The sequence below is a fragment of the Xyrauchen texanus genome, chromosome 18 (assembly GCF_025860055.1).
Source record: "Xyrauchen texanus isolate HMW12.3.18 chromosome 18, RBS_HiC_50CHRs, whole genome shotgun sequence".
NCBI lineage: Eukaryota > Metazoa > Chordata > Actinopteri > Cypriniformes > Catostomidae > Xyrauchen > Xyrauchen texanus.
The window spans coordinates 43,102,337-43,118,992 of record NC_068293.1 but is presented as its reverse complement, the minus strand read 5'-3'; the positions used below and the strand labels follow the sequence as shown (position 1 = coordinate 43,118,992).

Here is a 16,656-nt window from a genome sequence, read left to right as displayed (position 1 = left end):
GATTTGTTTTGCCATAAACTAATGTTTGCAGAACGTTGTAGGGAGATAACCTAATTAAATCTAGGCTAATGCAAGAAATTATTACTTTTAGTTTATTATTTTAAAGTCATGTTCACAGAACATTGTTGGGTGGTTTCTGTGACAACCTAATATGAACTTATACAGTATGCTTAATAATTGTTTTTATTTATTTTTTGGGGGTGGGGTGTTATTATACTCTTACTGCTATAAACAAATGTTTGCAGAACGTTCTAAAAATGTTATTGTGATAACCTAATAAGGAACTATGCAGAATGCCTAATTTGTATTAAAGGTTGAATTGGTTCTCAAATGGTCATCCCTCCTTTGAACCTGTAAGATATCTGGTGCCCACAACACTAGGGCTAGGGGTTAGGTTAGGTTTAGGGCTAGGGGTTAGATTTAGGGCTAGGTGTTAGGTTAGGTTTAGGGCTAGGAGATGGGTTAGGTTTAGGGGTTAGGTTAGGATAGGTTTAGGGGTTTGGTTAGGGCTAGGATAGGTTTAGGGGTTAGGTTAGGGTTAGGATAGGTTTAGGGGTTAGGTTAGGTTTAGGGGTTAGGTTAGGGTTAGGATAGGTTTAGGGGTTAGGTTAGGGTTAGGGGTTAGGATAGGTTTAGGGGTTAGGTTTAGGGGTTAGGTTAGGGCTAGGATAGGTTTAGGGGTTAGGTTTAGGATGGGTTTAGGGGTTAGGCTAGGTTTAGGGGTTGGGTTAGGATAGGTTAGGGTTAGGATAGGTTTAGGAGTTAGGGCTAGGATAGGTTTAGGAGTTAGGTTAGGGTTAGGATAGGTTTAGGGGTTAGGTTAGGGTTAGGATAGGTTTAGGGGTTAGGTTAGGTTTAGGGGTTAGGTTAGGTTTAGGGGTTAGGTTAGGTTTAGGGGTTAGGTTAGGGCTAGGATAGGTTTAGGGGTTAGGGTTAGGATAGGTTTAGGGGTTGGGTTAGGATAGGTTAGGGTTAGGATAGGTTTAGGGGTTAGGTTAGGTTGAGGGGTTAGGTTAGGTTTAGGGGTTAGGTTAGGGCTAGGATAGGTTTAGGGGTTAGGGTTAGGATAGGTTTAGGGGTTAGGGTTAGGATAGGTTTAGGGGTTAGGTTTAGGGGTTGGGTTAGGATAGGTTAGGGTTAGGATAGGTTTAGGGGTTGGGTTAGGATAGGTTAGGGTTAGGATAGGTTTAGGGGTTAGGTTTAGGGGTTGGGTTAGGATAGGTTAGGGTTAGGATAGGTTTAGGGGTTGGGTTAGGATAGGTTAGGGTTAGGATAGGTTTAGGGGTTAGGTTAGGTTTAGGGGTTAGGTTAGGCTTGCATTTCAAGTTTATAATAGTTCAATCCAAATGGTCATGCCCTCCTTTGAACCTGTAAGATATCTGGTGCCCACAACACCCCCCAGTATATAACCAGTGGCAGCAGTGAGCCTTTTTTTCAATGCACATTTTTTCAAAACGGGGCTACAGATTTGATACGGTCACTCTTAAGTCACTTTCAATATTGAGCTTAGATCTGTACTTTGTCTTCAGTGAGGTAACGGCAGAAAACCCTGTTTCGCACAGATGGGACGTAGCAAAGGACAGCAGAGTTGCAATAGCCTTCTGACCCATGAGTGGAAACTCCCTCTCCACACCAAGCAGGGTTATGTCCTGCTGAAAATGACCTCTCAGAGCAGAGATGTGTTCCAAAATACATGGGATCACTACGATTTCCTTCCTTGCTCAAGTTTCCTGCCCCACATCTCCAGTTTTCGGTTGAATGAGTTGACTTGGTCTGCTCCGATGTGGAAGGGGCTTTTCTTTGCCCTGCAGCTGGAGGTTTCATTGATCCAACTTGGCAAACATGTCGCTGAGATATGTCAGCTTCATTAGCAATGCATATTCTAAATTTGCTGGCAAGCTCATGCATGCCTTCTTCCTGCAGAAAAATACTCGGGACAGCACTTTGCCATGGGAGAGCAAATTCCGTGCAAATTCCCACGCAGTGCTCCCATTTAGTCCCAGCCTCTGGCAAGTACTAATCTATAAGCTTGAAAAGTTAATCAGCCGCTGCTCTGTTTGGGAAAGTCTCATCAAGCCCAACTGACACCATATCTATAGAAGCGGGAAGAATCAACTCTCCTGCGATCGTGTGTGTATTCTTGCATTTCGCAACACGATATGCAACTTTGTACAAAGCCAGTTGAGTGGCTTTTGAACATAGTTCGGATGCATTGTCTCAATGTGTCTTCTTAATTTAGTGGGTTTCATGCTGTCCGCTGCCAGCATTCTAAGACATAGGACACGCATGGGTCTCTCCTCCTCACCAAACACATTACCAGTGAAGCCAAGACCAAGATACACCTCGTCATTATTTCTCTTCCCTTTCACAAACATATCATCTTCCATCCGTTGCCCCGGCTGATCTCCCGCACCCCTCCTGCAGTGTCTGTGCCGGAACCACTGCCATAAACAAATGTTCCCAGAGGTTTTTATGAGAACCTAAAAATAACTCATACAGGATGCTTTATAATGTTGTAGAGAATTAATTGTGATAACCTGATAAGAACTTAAATGGGAGGCTTGTTTTTTATTATTATTATTCTTTTAAAAATTATTTTAAGATTTGCGGTTAGGGTTAGGTTTAGCGTTAGGGCTAGGGGTTAAGTTAGTTTAGGGGTAGAGGTTAGGTTAGTGTTAGGTTGGGTTTGGGGCTAGGGGTTAGATATAGGGCTAGTTTAGGGCTAGGGGTTAGGTTAGGGCTAGGGGATAGGTTAGATTTAGGGGTTAGGTTTGGGGGTAGGGGTTAGGTTAGGGCTAGGGGATAGGTTAGGTTTAGGGGTTAGGTTTGGGGGTAGGGGTTAGGTTAGGGCTAGGTTAGGGGTAGGGGTTAGGTTGGGTTTAGGGCTAGGGGTTAGATATAGGGCTAGTTTAGGGCTAGGGGTTAGGTTAGGGCTAGGGGATAGGTTAGATTTAGGGGTTAGGTTTGGGGTAGGGGTTAAGTTAGGTTAGGGCTAGGGGATAGGTTAGGTTTAGGGGTTAGGTTTGGGGGTAGGGGTTAGGTTAGGGCTAGGTTAGGGGGTAGGGGTTAGGTTGGGTTTAGGGCTAGGGGTTAGATATAGGGCTAGTTTAGGGCTAGGGGTTAGGTTAGGGCTAGAGGATAGGTTAGGTTTAGGGGTTAGGTTTGGGGGTAGGGGTTAGGTTAGGTTAGGGCTAGGGGTTAGATATAGGGCTAGTTTAAGGCTAGGGTATAGGTTAGGTTTAGGGGTGGAGGTTAGGTTAGTGTTATTTAGGTTTAGGGGTAGATGTTAGGTTGGTGTTAGTTTAGATTTGGGGCTAGTGTATAGGTAATGTTTAGGGCTAAGGGTTAGGATAGGGTTAGGATTAGGTTTAGGGGTTAGGTTAGGTTAGGTTAGGCTTGCATTTCAAGTTCATAATAGTTCAATCTTATTGAATTGGTAAATATTTAATAAAATTAAACCAACCTTAAATATTTTACTTTTTATAAAATTATTTCGTCAAAATTACACATTTTCATTTGTTGGAATTTTATAATGAAATTGAGTACATCTTAATAATACGATAAAATATTTGTGTTTACTAATGTTTGCCGAACATTGTTTGTAGGTTTTTGTGTTAACCTAATAACAACTTGCTAAATTATGATTATTTAAATTTTTATTATTATTAATATTATTACTCAAAAATAATTTAAAGATTTGCACATCTCTATTTCATTACATAATACCATCTTATCTTTAAATCAAATCAAATAAATCCTTAATATTTTTGGTTTATTAATTATTATTATTACTAAAACCTAATTATAATTATTGAATTATGTTGATGGGATTTTATTCTAAAAAATGTTAATGCTAAAATCTTAAAAATAGCCTAAAATATTTTTTAGAAATTTCCGCAGGATGTTAGTTTTGTAGTTTTCATGTCGATTCGGATTACTTTAATATAATATTGATTTTACAGTATCACAGCTTCTCTTTTCTTTCTTGTGATTTTGGAGTGAAATATGACCTGAAATCAGATGACATGAGGTGTAGTGTTTTACCCTTTGACCCCTCAGGTATGAACGCAGCTGTGCGTGCTGTGACCCGAATGGGCATTTATGTGGGAGCCAAAGTTTACCTGGTTTATGAGGTATTTGCATTTTCTACTGATGTTTTATAATGCATGGATGTGAAAACATTTGATTATTAATGTAGTGACTCTGAACCCGTGTCTACCTCATGAGATGTGATTAATATTGTGTGTTTGCACTCTCTCATGTGTTGTATTGATTGATTGCAGGGTTATCAAGGGCTGGTGGACGGAGGAGACAATATTAAACTGGCCAACTGGCAAAGCGTCACCAATATAATTCAACTGGTAAGAACATCGATTAGAGTTCCACATGCAAAGGACAGGTGGAGTTTTGGGGAATCTGGTTGAAAACAGTCATTATTTAGAATTTCCTGCAGCTAAGTCGTTTCTCTTTAAATGCAACTCCAGTTTATGAGGTTGTTGAACTGCAGCTATTTCATACTTTAGATTTAGGGCTACGGGTTAGGTTTAGGGGTTAGGTTAGGGTTAAGTTTAGGGCTAGGGGATAGGTTAGGTTTTAGGGCTAGGTTTAGGGTTAGGTTTAGGGCTATGGGGTTAGGTTAGGGCTATGGGTTAGGTTTAGGGCTTGGGTTAGGTTTAGGGTTAGGTTTAGGGGTTAGATTAGGTTTGGGCTAGGTTTAGGGCTAGGGGATAGGTTAGGTTTAGGTTTAGGGTTAGGTTAGCGTTAGGTTTGGTAGGTTAGGGTTGGGTTTAGGGCTAGGGGATAGGTTTAGGGTTAGGTTTAGTGTTGGGGTTAGGTTTAGGGATAGGTTAGGTTTAGGGTTGGGGTTAGGTTTGGTAGGTGAGGGTTAGTTTAGGTTTAGGGCTAGGGGTTAGGTTTAGGGGTTAGGTTAGGGTTAAGTTTAGGGCTAGGGGATAGGTTAGGTTTTAGGGCTAGGTTTAGGGCTAGGTTAGGTTAGGTTTAGGGCTATGGGGTTAGGTTAGGGCTATGGGTTAGGTTTAGGGCTAGGTTTAGGGGTTGGGTTAGGTTTGGGTTAGGTTTAGGGTTAGGGCTAGGTTTAGGGCTAGGTTTAGGGCTAGGTTTAGGGGTTAGATTAGGTTTGGGCTAGGTTTAGGGCTAGAGGATAGGTTAGGTTTAGGGTTAGGTTAGCGTTAGGTTTGGTAGGTTAGGGTTGGGTTTAGGGCTAGGGGATAGGTTTAGGGTTAGGTTTAGTGTTGGGGTTAGGTTTGGTATGTGAGGGTTAGTTTAGGTTTAGGGCTAGGGGTTAGGTTTAGGGCTAGGGGATAGGTTAGGTTTAGGGTTAGGTTAGTGTTAGGTTTGGTAGGTTAGGTTTAGGGCTAGGGGTTAGGTTTAGGGATAGGTTAGGTTTAGGGTTGGGGTTTGGTAGGTTATGGTTGGGTTAGGTTTAGGGTTGGGGTTAGATTAGTTTTAGGTTTGGTAGGTTAGGGTTAGTTTAGGTTTAGGGCTAGGTGATAGGTTAGGTTGGGGTTAGGTTAGTGTTAGGTTTGGTAGGTGAGGTTAGTTAGGTTTAGGGCTAGGGGTTAGTTTAGGTTTAGGGCTAGGGGTTAGGTTTAGGGATAGGTTAGGTTAGTGTTAGGTTTGGTAGGTTATGGTTTGGTTAGGTTAGGTTTAGGGCTAGGGGTTAGGTTAGGTTTAGGGTTGGGTTAGGTTTAGGGCTAGGGGATAGGTTAGGTTGGGGTTAGGTTAGTGTTAGGTTTGGTAGGTGAGGGTTAGTTTAGGTTTAGGGCTAGGGGTTAGGTTTAGGGATAGGGTTAGGTTAGTGTTAGGTTATGGTTTGGTTTGGTTAGGTTAGGTTTAGGGCTAGGGATAGGTTAGGTTTAGGGTTAGGTTAGTGTTAGGTTTGGTAGGTTAGGGTTAGTTTAGGTTTAGGGCTAGGGCTAGGGCTAGGGTTTAGGGTTGGGGTTAGGTTAGTGTTAGGTTTGGTAGGTTAGGGTTAGTTTAGGTTTAGGGCTAGGGAATAGGTTTGGATTGTAATGCCCAAGTCGTTTCTCTTTAAATGCAACTCCAGTTTCTGAGGTTGTTGAAATGCAGCATTTTCATTCTTTGTTCATTTTTCTGTTTTTTATTTATTTTTATTCATGTGTTGTTGGTGCACTTAAGGTGGTGTTCTGGTAAGCTGTCCTGTTGCATGAACCGTAGTGCTTTAATTTTGTACTGGAGAGCTCCTTTGAGTCAGGACCTGGAACTTTAACATCTATAAAATATCCTAAATGCTGTTTTGGCATGGATTAGTTTGGCTTAGTGAAATGTTATTGTCCTACTTCCCTATATGCAGGTGAGCTTGGACAATCATTTCTTTCATTAAATCCACATGTTGATATTTTTTACAATGAAAAAAGCACAAAAGGAGAGATTTTAAAGAGTCTTCATGCAGCTCCTTTCCATTCAACAACAGTTCGTATTGACCACATCTATCAAGCTCCAAAAAGGACACAAAATACCATAAAAGTAGTTCATAAAACACATGCTCTATATTCCAAGTCTAAAGTTATGTGATCATGTTTGTGAGGAACAGACTGAAATTAAAGTCGTTATTAACTAAAAATCTTTCCCTCTGCTTCGGCCATCAGATCTAATATTTGCATTCAGATTGAATAATTGCATGTTGATGCATGGCACAAAGTTTGTTATAATTGTCAGATAAACAGAAAAAGTGTGTGTTGTTCATTCAGAGAGTTTGTGAAGTTTGGAGTGCATCAGTTTTGCATTTGAATGTCTGAATGTCTCGGTACTGTCTGCACTAATTGCTTTGCTTTTGATGCCGTAATCAAACTCTGACTTTGAGTTCTGCTCTTTGCAGCAAGCGTCACTCGACTCAGGCCGTTGAAGCTGCGATGCATGCAACTATTTGGGTGCCGCACTGATATACATTTTTGAACGGTTTGCTCGTGTTTTAGCATTACGAAGATATCTGGTGCACAAAATGCAACCGTTAGTCTTATACATGTGTGTTGGTCATTGTTCTCTTTCTGTTTGTTTTCCACAGGGTGGCACAGTGATTGGTAGTGCCCGCTGTAAGGCCTTCACCACGCGTGAGGGGCGTTTAGCTGCTGCATTTAACCTGGTCAAACGTGGCATCTGTAATCTGTGTGTTTGCGGAGGTGACGGCAGCCTGACTGGGGCGAATATCTTCCGCTCTGAGTGGAGTGGTCTGCTCGAGGAACTGGCAACGAAAGGTACAAAATCATAAAAATATGCACTTCTGGTTCGCACAGCGATTCATGTGAAATAACAGTCAGACCCTTTTGAGTAGTTTTGTGTGTGTGTGTGTGTGTGTGTGTGTGTGTGTGTGTGTGTGTGTGTGTGTGTGTGTGTGTGTGTGTGTGTGTGTGTGTGTGTGTGTGTGTGTGTGTGTGGTCAGGACAAATTTGCATCCATTTTTTGCAATAATTTTGCTGGCGATATAAATTATTAAAAAAGTTTTTTACATCATTATCGTAAATCATGGCAATGACTTTTTTCTACAGAGCATGTCATTAGACTTGTTAAGTGGACCTTGTCTTGCAACTCGTAAGTTAAGGCAGAGATGGTTTAATAGCATCTGTAATTTAAATTTCAGTACCAAAAATTGCATTTGAGTTACAAAGTTTGATTTGGTTCCATTTCAGTACATTTGTATCATCGCTCTGAAATGTTCATGCACTGATCATGCACTGATCATGCACTGATCATGCACTGATCACGGACTGATCACGGACTGATCACGGACTGATCACGGACTGTTCACAAAATGATCACGGACTGTTCACTCAATGTATACGGAATGTTCACGGAATGTTCACAAAATTATAACGGAATGGTCACGTAATGTTCACGGAATGATAACAGAATGATCATGCAATGTTCACGGAATGTTCACAAAATCATCAAGGAATGTTCACGGAATGATCACATAATGTTCACAAAATGTTCAGGCAATGTTCAAGGAATGTTCACAGAATGTTCACAAAATGTTCACGGAATGATCACGGAATGTTCACAAAATGATCACGGAATGTTCACAAAATGATCACGGAATGTTCACGGAATGATCACGGAATGTTCACGGAATGTTCACGGAATGTTCATGTAATGTTCACGGAATGTTCACGGAATGTTCACAAAATGATCACGGAATGTTCACATTATGTTCACGGAATGTTCACAAAATGATCACGGAATGTTCACGGAATGTTCACATTATGTTCACGGAATGTTCACGTAATGTTCACAAAATGATCACGGAATGATCACGGAATGATCACGTAATGTTCGCAAAGTGTTCACGGAATGTTCACGGAATGTTCACGTAATGTTCACGGAACGATCACGGAATGTTCACAAAATGTTCACGTAATGTTCATGGAGTGATCACGGAATGTTCACAGAATGTTCACAAAATGTTCACGGAATGTATACGGAATGTATACGGAATGTTCACGGAATGTTCACAAAATTATAACGGAATGTTCACGTAATGTTCACAAAATTATAACGGAATGTTCACATAATGTTCACGGAATGATCACGCAATGTTCACAAAATGTTCACGGAATGTTCACGGAATGATCACGGAATGTTCACAAAATGTGCACGGAATGTTCACGGAATGTTCACGGAATGTATACGGAATGTTCACGGAATGTTCACAAAATTGTAACGGAATGTTCACGTAATGTTCACGTAATGATCACGCAATGTTCACAAAATGATCACGGAATGTTCACAAAATGTTCACGGAATGTTCACGGTAAAATTAAATGCTTCTGTGTTTACTTATGTGTTGTTATAGGCTATTGATGCATGTAAATGTAAAATATTAAATGACATTATACTTGTGTTTATTTAATGAATAACAGTGTAGAATTTTTTTTTATTATAAATGTATTTTTAAAAATAAGACTTGCTTTATTTTAAAGTAGATTTTTACTTTTAGTTCTTCCATTTAAACATTTTGAATCATCCGGCCTCTTTTTGTGCGTGAGCTTAAAGACGACATTCCCAAAGTCAAACTCTTCCAGTTCTTGAACCATTTGGTCTACAAACACAAACTTGGGCTCGTTTGAATAACATTTGTTATTCAAGAGTAAAAATTTATAATTTTAGTATAAAACAAATTGAGCTATACAAATATTTTGAATAGTGACGCAAATATTATTAAAAAAATACTTTATTTTTAAATATGTAAGACTACGCACAGTGCCCCAATAACACATCTGATACTAAACCACATGTCTGATGAAGGATTGACACAAGTTTGAAGTTGATATGTTCAAAACTCTTTCTTTCATAATGATTTAATTAAGTGTACTTCCAAAAATGGTCACTTGGAGGCGCCAATAGACCACGCAAGCCAAATGTTGACATTGGTTCAAAACACACAATTTGTTTATATTTCAATGTAATAGTTTACGATTTCACAGTTGAAACGTGCATTAAACATAAATGTAAATAAATATGCAAGTGGGTCGTTTTTGACCCACCCGTCGTTAAGAGGTTAAATATAGTGAAGATTGTCAAAAGGCTGAAAAACCGAGAGAACATCTTAGGATAAGACTCCATAAATCTTTATGAAGGTCTTACATACTGTCTTTCACAGGTCGGATCCCAGCAGAGACGGCGAAGCAGCACGATCATCTGAACATCGTGGGTCTGGTGGGTTCTATTGATAATGACTTCTGTGGAACAGACATGACCATCGGCGCTGACTCCGCCCTCAATCGCATCACTGAGATCATTGATGCCATCACGACCACAGCTACAAGGTCAGCACAATATTACGCTGGTATGTTTTGAACTTAAATTAATATGTATATATTTGGGGCGTCTGTGGCTCAGGTGGTAGAGCGGGTCAGCTGCCAATCGCAGGGTTGGTGGTTTGATTCCCGGCCCACATGACTCCACATGTCCCGAAGTGTCCTTGGGCAAGACACTGAACCCCAAGTTGCTCCCAATGGCAGGCTAGCACCTTACATGGCAGCTCTGCCACCATTGGTGTGTGAATGGGTGAATGAGTCGCAGTGTAAAGCACTTTGAATACCGCTATAGTCAATTTATTTAAAATATATATATATATATACATACACTCAGTGACCACTTTGTCTTTGTGCTCTAATCAGCCAATCGTGTGGCATCAGTGCGGTGTAAAAAATCATGCAGATACGGGTCAGGAGCTTCAGTTAATGTTCACATCAACCATCAGAATAGGGAAAAATGTGATCTCCGTGATTTGCAGCGTGGCATGATTGTTGGTGCCAGGTATTTCTGGGATTTTCACACACAACAGTCTCTAGAATTTACTCCGAATGGTGCCAAAAACCAAAAACATCCAGTCAGTGACAGTTCCTACCGTTTGTGTACCTCCGCAGAAATTCAGATTCATCAGGCAATTGTTTTTCCTGTCTTTAACGGACCAGATTTGGTGAGCCTGTGCCCACTGCAGCTTATACAAAGTCCAAATTACAAACACATTCCTTAATGATTGTGACTTCCTGTTGAACATCAGGGGAGTTGTGTGTTATCTTCAGTGGAATGAATACTTGCCTCAGCTTGTCCCGTCACTGCTCACTCTTACATCTCAAATAGGAATGCACTTCAGTCTTTCATTTTAGCATCTTTAGTGAGAGAATTACCAGTATCCCAGATAAGCATTAAGTCAGTCTACAGTACTGTGTGTAATCCTCATATATTATATTAATAATTGTGCAGCTCACTTTTGTTTTATTGCTTGTTTTCAGCCATCAGCGCACATTTGTGCTAGAGGTCATGGGCCGCCACTGCGGGTGAGTCATACTGCAGTTTCCACTGTGTGTCCTCATTCACTGTCTGTGGGGTGGGGGGTGGGGGGGAGGAGAGACTGCACAGAAGGTAATGAGAAGACCATGAACTTCGGTTAGGTTTCGGTCTGACTGTAATTCCTCCAAGAGCTTTTAAAGTACAGCCACCAAAGGGGACAGACCTTTAGACTGTTCTGGCTTATTTTCTAAAAGAGCAGACTAAATGTTTTCCCGCAGCAAATGACCAAATAATCCACCCAGAACACTGTAGGAACCACCTAGCAACCACCCAGCAACCACCCAGAACACTGTAGGAAACCCCTAGCAACCACCCAGAACACTGTAGGAACCACCTAGCAACCAACCAGAACACTGTAGGAACCACCTAGCAACCACCCAGAACACTGTAGGAACCACCCAGCAACCACCCAGAACACTGTAGGAACCACCTAGCAACCAACCAGAACACTGTAGGAACCACCTAGCAACCACCCAGCAACCACCCAGAACACTGTAGGAAACCCCTAGCAACCACCCAGAACACTGTAGGAACCACTTAGCAACCACCCAGAACACTGTAGGAACCACCTAGCAACCACCCAGCAACCACCCAGAACACTGTAGGAAACACCTAGCAACACCCTGACAACCAGATAGTTCAGAAGGCCATAGCAACTGCTTAGCAACAACTCAGAACACCTTAGCAACCACCTAACAATGCCTTTAGTGTCTATGCTACTTAACATACTGTATATAACCTTTTTCAAACCAACACTGTCTGGTCAAACTTTCCTTCCCTACTTATGTGAGATCTTACAAACATGTTTATTTGACGTCTCTCAAATAAACATTTATTTGATGATCAAGCTATTAATTCACATTTGCATTATACAATGTTTTAACCTGTGTATTTTGTTATTGATGTACAGTAATTTCAAATCAGATGATTGCAACATGCTCTAAAAACGTTTGGACAGTCGAGAGTTTTCCACAGGGAAACGTCACCATTACTTCTAATAACACTTATTAAGCATTTGTGCACTGAAGACACACGTTTGTTCAGTTTAGAAAGTGGAATTTCCCCCCATTCATCCATTATGCAGGTCTTCAGCAGCACAATTGTACGGGGTCTTCGTTGCCATCTAATGCGCTTCATAATGCGCCACACATTCTCAACTGGAGACAGGTCAGGACTGTGGGCACGCCAATCGAGCACCCGCACTCTCCGCTTACACATCCATGCACATGTCATCTGGGCGGTATGTGGTTTGAAGATGTCCTGCTGGGACGTCCCTGGAAAAGACGGTGCTGGATGGCAGTATATGTTGCTCCAAGTTTGAACATATCTGTCTGCATTCATGGTGTCCTCACAGATGTGCGTGTTACCCATGCCATGGGCGCTGACACACCCCTGGCCCATACAGATACAGCGTTTGGACCTGATGCTGATAACAGCTTCCTCTTTGGCTCCGATAAAGCGACGGCTGTGTTTTTCAAAAACTTTGAAATGTGGACTCTTCAGACCATCAAAAACACAGTTCCACCGTTCTACTTTCCATCTAAGATGAGAGCGAGCCCGGAGAAGTCGACAGCGCTTCTGGACAGTGATGATGTACGGCTTCTCCTTTACACAGTAAAGTCTGAACTAGCATCTGTGGATGCAGCGTGAGGGGTGTTGACTAACAAAGGTTTACTCAAGTAATCCCAAGCCCATGTTCATGATATCCATAACAGATGAATGATGTTTTTTTTAAGACAGTGACGTCTGAGGGATCAGAGATCACGCACGATCAGAAGTGGTTTTCGGCTTGTCCTTTACGCACCGAGATTTGACGCGATTCCTTTAATCGTTTAACTATATTGTGCACTGTAGACGGTGAAATGCCCCAAATCCTTCCAATGTGTCTTTGGGGAACATTGTTCTCAAAGTGCAGGATTATTTGCTGAAGCATCTCTTGTATGATCGGTGCTCTTGAAGGACTCGGCCGTTTTTGGAGGCTCCTTATATACTAAGACACGATTGCCTGTTTAACATCTCCTTGTTATTCCAACTCGTCCAGTTGTTATTAGTACAAAACGTTTTTGGAGCGTGTTGCAATCATCTGATTTGAAATTATTGTACATTTACAAAAAGGTAAAACATCATATGTGTTGTTGTGGTGCTTTCAATATAGCAAAGGGTGCATATAATTTTCAAATCACTCATTTTTGTTTTTATTCGCATTTTTCCATACTGTCCCAACTTTTTTTGGAATTGGGGTTGTAGAACTTTCAACTCCGATGCTGTTGAACAAACAGACACAGTATTACTGATCAGGTGTTTGTTTTTGCAGGTATCTGGCGCTGGTTTCAGCTCTGGCGTCTGGAGCTGATTGGCTGTTTATTCCAGAAGCTCCTCCGGAAGAAGGCTGGGAAGAACGCATGTGCGCTCGACTGGGAGAGGTGAGAACAATCGTATTGATGTATCACTTGTTTCTGTGAGTTTTACTCATCATATCAACATCAAAACCAGCTCTTTTTTTTTTTATTATTATTATTTAAATAAAATGGATATGTGGTGGTGTAGTGGTCTAAGCACATAACTGGTAATCTGGTAATCAGAAGGTTGCTGGTTCGATCCCCACAGCCACCATCATTGTGTCCTTGAGCAAGGCACTTAACTCCTGTAATAAGTGCACTGTAAGTCACTTTGGATAAAAGCATCTGCCAAATGCATAAATGTAATCATGTAAATGTATTTTTAATTTTTTTTTCATCAGAGTCGCAGTAAAGGATGCAGACTGAACATCATCATCATCGCTGAGGGAGCGCTCAACAGTAGCGGCGAGCCGATCACCTCCAACTATGTCAAAGATGTGAGTGAGATTTTACAGACATGATGACAGATCTTAAACTCGGGAACTGAATGAAAATGTCAAATTAATTGTCAATTTATGTCGTCTGAATTCTTAATGTAGCTGGTTGTGGCGAGGCTGGGTTATGACACCCGTGTGACCGTGCTGGGTCACGTCCAAAGAGGAGGAACACCGTCAGCCTTTGACAGAGTGCTAGTAAATACACCATTTTATTGCACTTTGCGGCCGTCATTCATTAGCACAAATGTTCAGAAACAACCTCTATAGTTTGACTAATGGAGTTATTCAGTTGTCAATGTTAGAAGACGATGGTTTTGGATTGTTTTTGTTGTGTAGAGCAGTAAAATGGGCGTGGAGGCTGTGGTGGCCCTACTGGAGGCGGGGCCAGACACGCCCGCCTGTGTGATCGGCCTATCAGGAAATCAGGCTGTTCGGCTCCCTCTGATGGAGGCGGTGGAGTTGGTGAGTCTCAAACTCATATTTTGCCTCTTATCCGTACAGAAAAATGAGAAATTTCCCTTATGATTAAATAAAAAGTAACTTGACTCTTTTTCCTAAAGACTAAAGAAGTGCAGAGAGCCATGAATGATAAAAGGTTTGAAGAAGCCATACAGTTACGGGGCAGGTGAGCATAAGAATACTATTTACTCACACTGGTGTTGTTCTAAACCCATGTTTTATTGGTGTTTGGGAATTTGGACGGCGAGAATATGTTCCTCTTGACCCAGCTCAAATGATGTTTGTTTACAGGAGTTTTGAGAATAACTGGAGCATTTATAAGTTGTTGGCCTATCAAAAACCTGCTCAATTACAGGTAAGACGTTTAATTCAACGACTTTAATGACCTGAATGATTTTAGCTAACAGTGTATATACAAAACGAGACCTGACTGAACTAAAACCCCTTTTAAATCAAACTGAAAACCATTGAAGCCAAAGATTCACACCCCTTTGTACTTGGGATGTCCCATTACGATACTGGTGTCAGAATCTGGTCCGATACCGCATTCAAGTACTTGTGCTCATAAAAATGCTCCAATACCATCAACATACAAATGTCATTATATAAACATTCAGCACACAAAATAAAACGTGTATACAGTATGTAGTTTGCATGTGCTGCACGCCTCTAATGTGAGCAGAGCACTAGACACTTTGTAGCACAAGCCACATACAGACTACATATTCATTTAACTAAATAGAAGCATTTTGCGGTTAATAATCACACTGAATCACTGTGGAAGGGCTGGGCTGTGATTGGAGGACACCTGGCCCCTAATCAGGCTAATCAAGCCTCCGAGAGGGATCAGGGCTGTCCGGAGACAGCAGTGTGACACACAGGTGTCGGACAGCTGCCCGTAACTCTCTCTCTGTCGCACTGACATCTCCGGTCGGCCCTGATCCCTCTCGGAGGCTTGATTAGCCTGATTAGGGGCCAGGTGTGCGGGGTCACGACCCCCGCCCTACCACAATCACATAGCGACCTGCTCTTCCGAAAGTGAGAAGCTACCGTCAAAACCACACAGAAGTGGAAAGGACTTCAAAATAAAAGCTCAATATATCACTACTGTATAGTTATGAGTTATACTAATAATAATAATAATAAATCAGATGGCAGAGGCAGGCTAAAAACATACAAATTGTGCTGTTGTGATTTAATGTGCTGAGTAATGTCATTTTTCCCACCGTGACGCACTTTGCAAAAGGCGTGGACATTGTTGATTTGGCTTCGAGAAATTAAATTAAATTCTTCCGTCCAGCTGTCATTAAATTGATATGTATATTTAGTTTATTTCACCAGAGCACCACCTGAGTCTTCTCCTCCCATTAGGGCTGGACTGGGAAGAGAAATCGGCCCAGGATTTTACATAGCAACTGGCCCAAAAGTTGAGCGGGGGGGATGTTCGCTGTCCTTTTCTGCATATCGTGGTGCTGTTTTGCATAGCACGGTGGCTAATTTTAGCTTATCGCGGCCCATTTGGTCCGTTTCGCGGCCGGCCGGCCCACTGGCCCGCTCGGTTCTCCCGTAGGCCAGTCCGCCCCTGATCGGCCCCGAAGTGCGTCGGGCCACCGGGAAAATGCCCGGTATGCCAGATTACCAGTCCGCCACTGAACGAACCCCATAGTGTGTCGGCCCACCGGGAAGATGCCCGGTATGCCAGATTACCAGTCCGCCCCTGATCGGCCCCAAAGTGTGTCGCCCCACCGGGAAAATGCCCAGTATGCCAGATAGCCAGTCCAGCCCTGCCTCCCATCTACCAGTGATTCAACTTCCCTCTTCTACTACCTGCGCAGATATCAACAGCACAACTGGGTTGTAGGTTGCCAGGTTGAGGTCACAAATGGGTTGAAATTTGTATAATGTGTCGATTGTGTGAGTAGGATGCTTAAGTCTTCTGAAGTGATGGGATCACTTTTAAATAATGACCGATTTTTCATTTTTAGTTGATCTTTTCCTTTAACGATGTCATGGATCCACAGCGCCACCTAATTGAGTTGTAATGGCAAGATTTAGGTGACATATTTCGAATATTTACAGCTGAACACGTACTCAATTATTCATGCTCATCCCCAATAGTCTAACCATGTATGAATGAGGTGTTAATGAATACGTATGCTGATATAACTGATCCTACAGCATCTCCATTCCTTTCAACTACAGTCATCTTCTGTGCTCTTCTCCTCTCAGAGCGGTTATTCCATGGCAATTCTGAATGTAGGAGCTCCGGCCGCTGGCATGAACGCTGCGGTGCGATCAGCGGTTAGGGTCGGACTCGCCACGGGACACCACGTTTACATCGTTAACGATGGATTTGAGGGTCTGGCTAACGGACTGGTACAAAACACTTATTGTACCCAATGATGTAGTGTTGTTCTAAAAAAATAAAAACATACATTTCCCATTTTTTGCAGTTGTAGAAATGCTTTATTTTTCTGATGCCACAATATATGCATATGCATTTGCATTATAATTGCAAAATGATCTTT

The 16,656-nt window shown here is 41.9% G+C and overlaps 1 protein-coding gene across 1 annotated transcript in view; it reads left to right on the top strand.

Moving 5' to 3' along the window:
• The window catches only part of pfkla (phosphofructokinase, liver a), a 34,093-nt gene that overhangs the window by 649 nt on the left and 16,788 nt on the right, over nt 1-16,656 (top strand). Inside the window, exons 2-13 of the mRNA XM_052148066.1 lie at nt 4,060-4,133; nt 4,284-4,361; nt 7,046-7,235; nt 9,638-9,803; nt 10,776-10,820; nt 13,148-13,256; nt 13,574-13,669; nt 13,772-13,864; nt 14,006-14,131; nt 14,230-14,294; nt 14,420-14,483; nt 16,358-16,504. Coding sequence (XP_052004026.1) covers nt 4,060-4,133; nt 4,284-4,361; nt 7,046-7,235; nt 9,638-9,803; nt 10,776-10,820; nt 13,148-13,256; nt 13,574-13,669; nt 13,772-13,864; nt 14,006-14,131; nt 14,230-14,294; nt 14,420-14,483; nt 16,358-16,504 — 1,253 coding nt within the window. The remainder of the gene's footprint in view (nt 1-4,059; nt 4,134-4,283; nt 4,362-7,045; nt 7,236-9,637; nt 9,804-10,775; nt 10,821-13,147; nt 13,257-13,573; nt 13,670-13,771; nt 13,865-14,005; nt 14,132-14,229; nt 14,295-14,419; nt 14,484-16,357; nt 16,505-16,656) is intronic.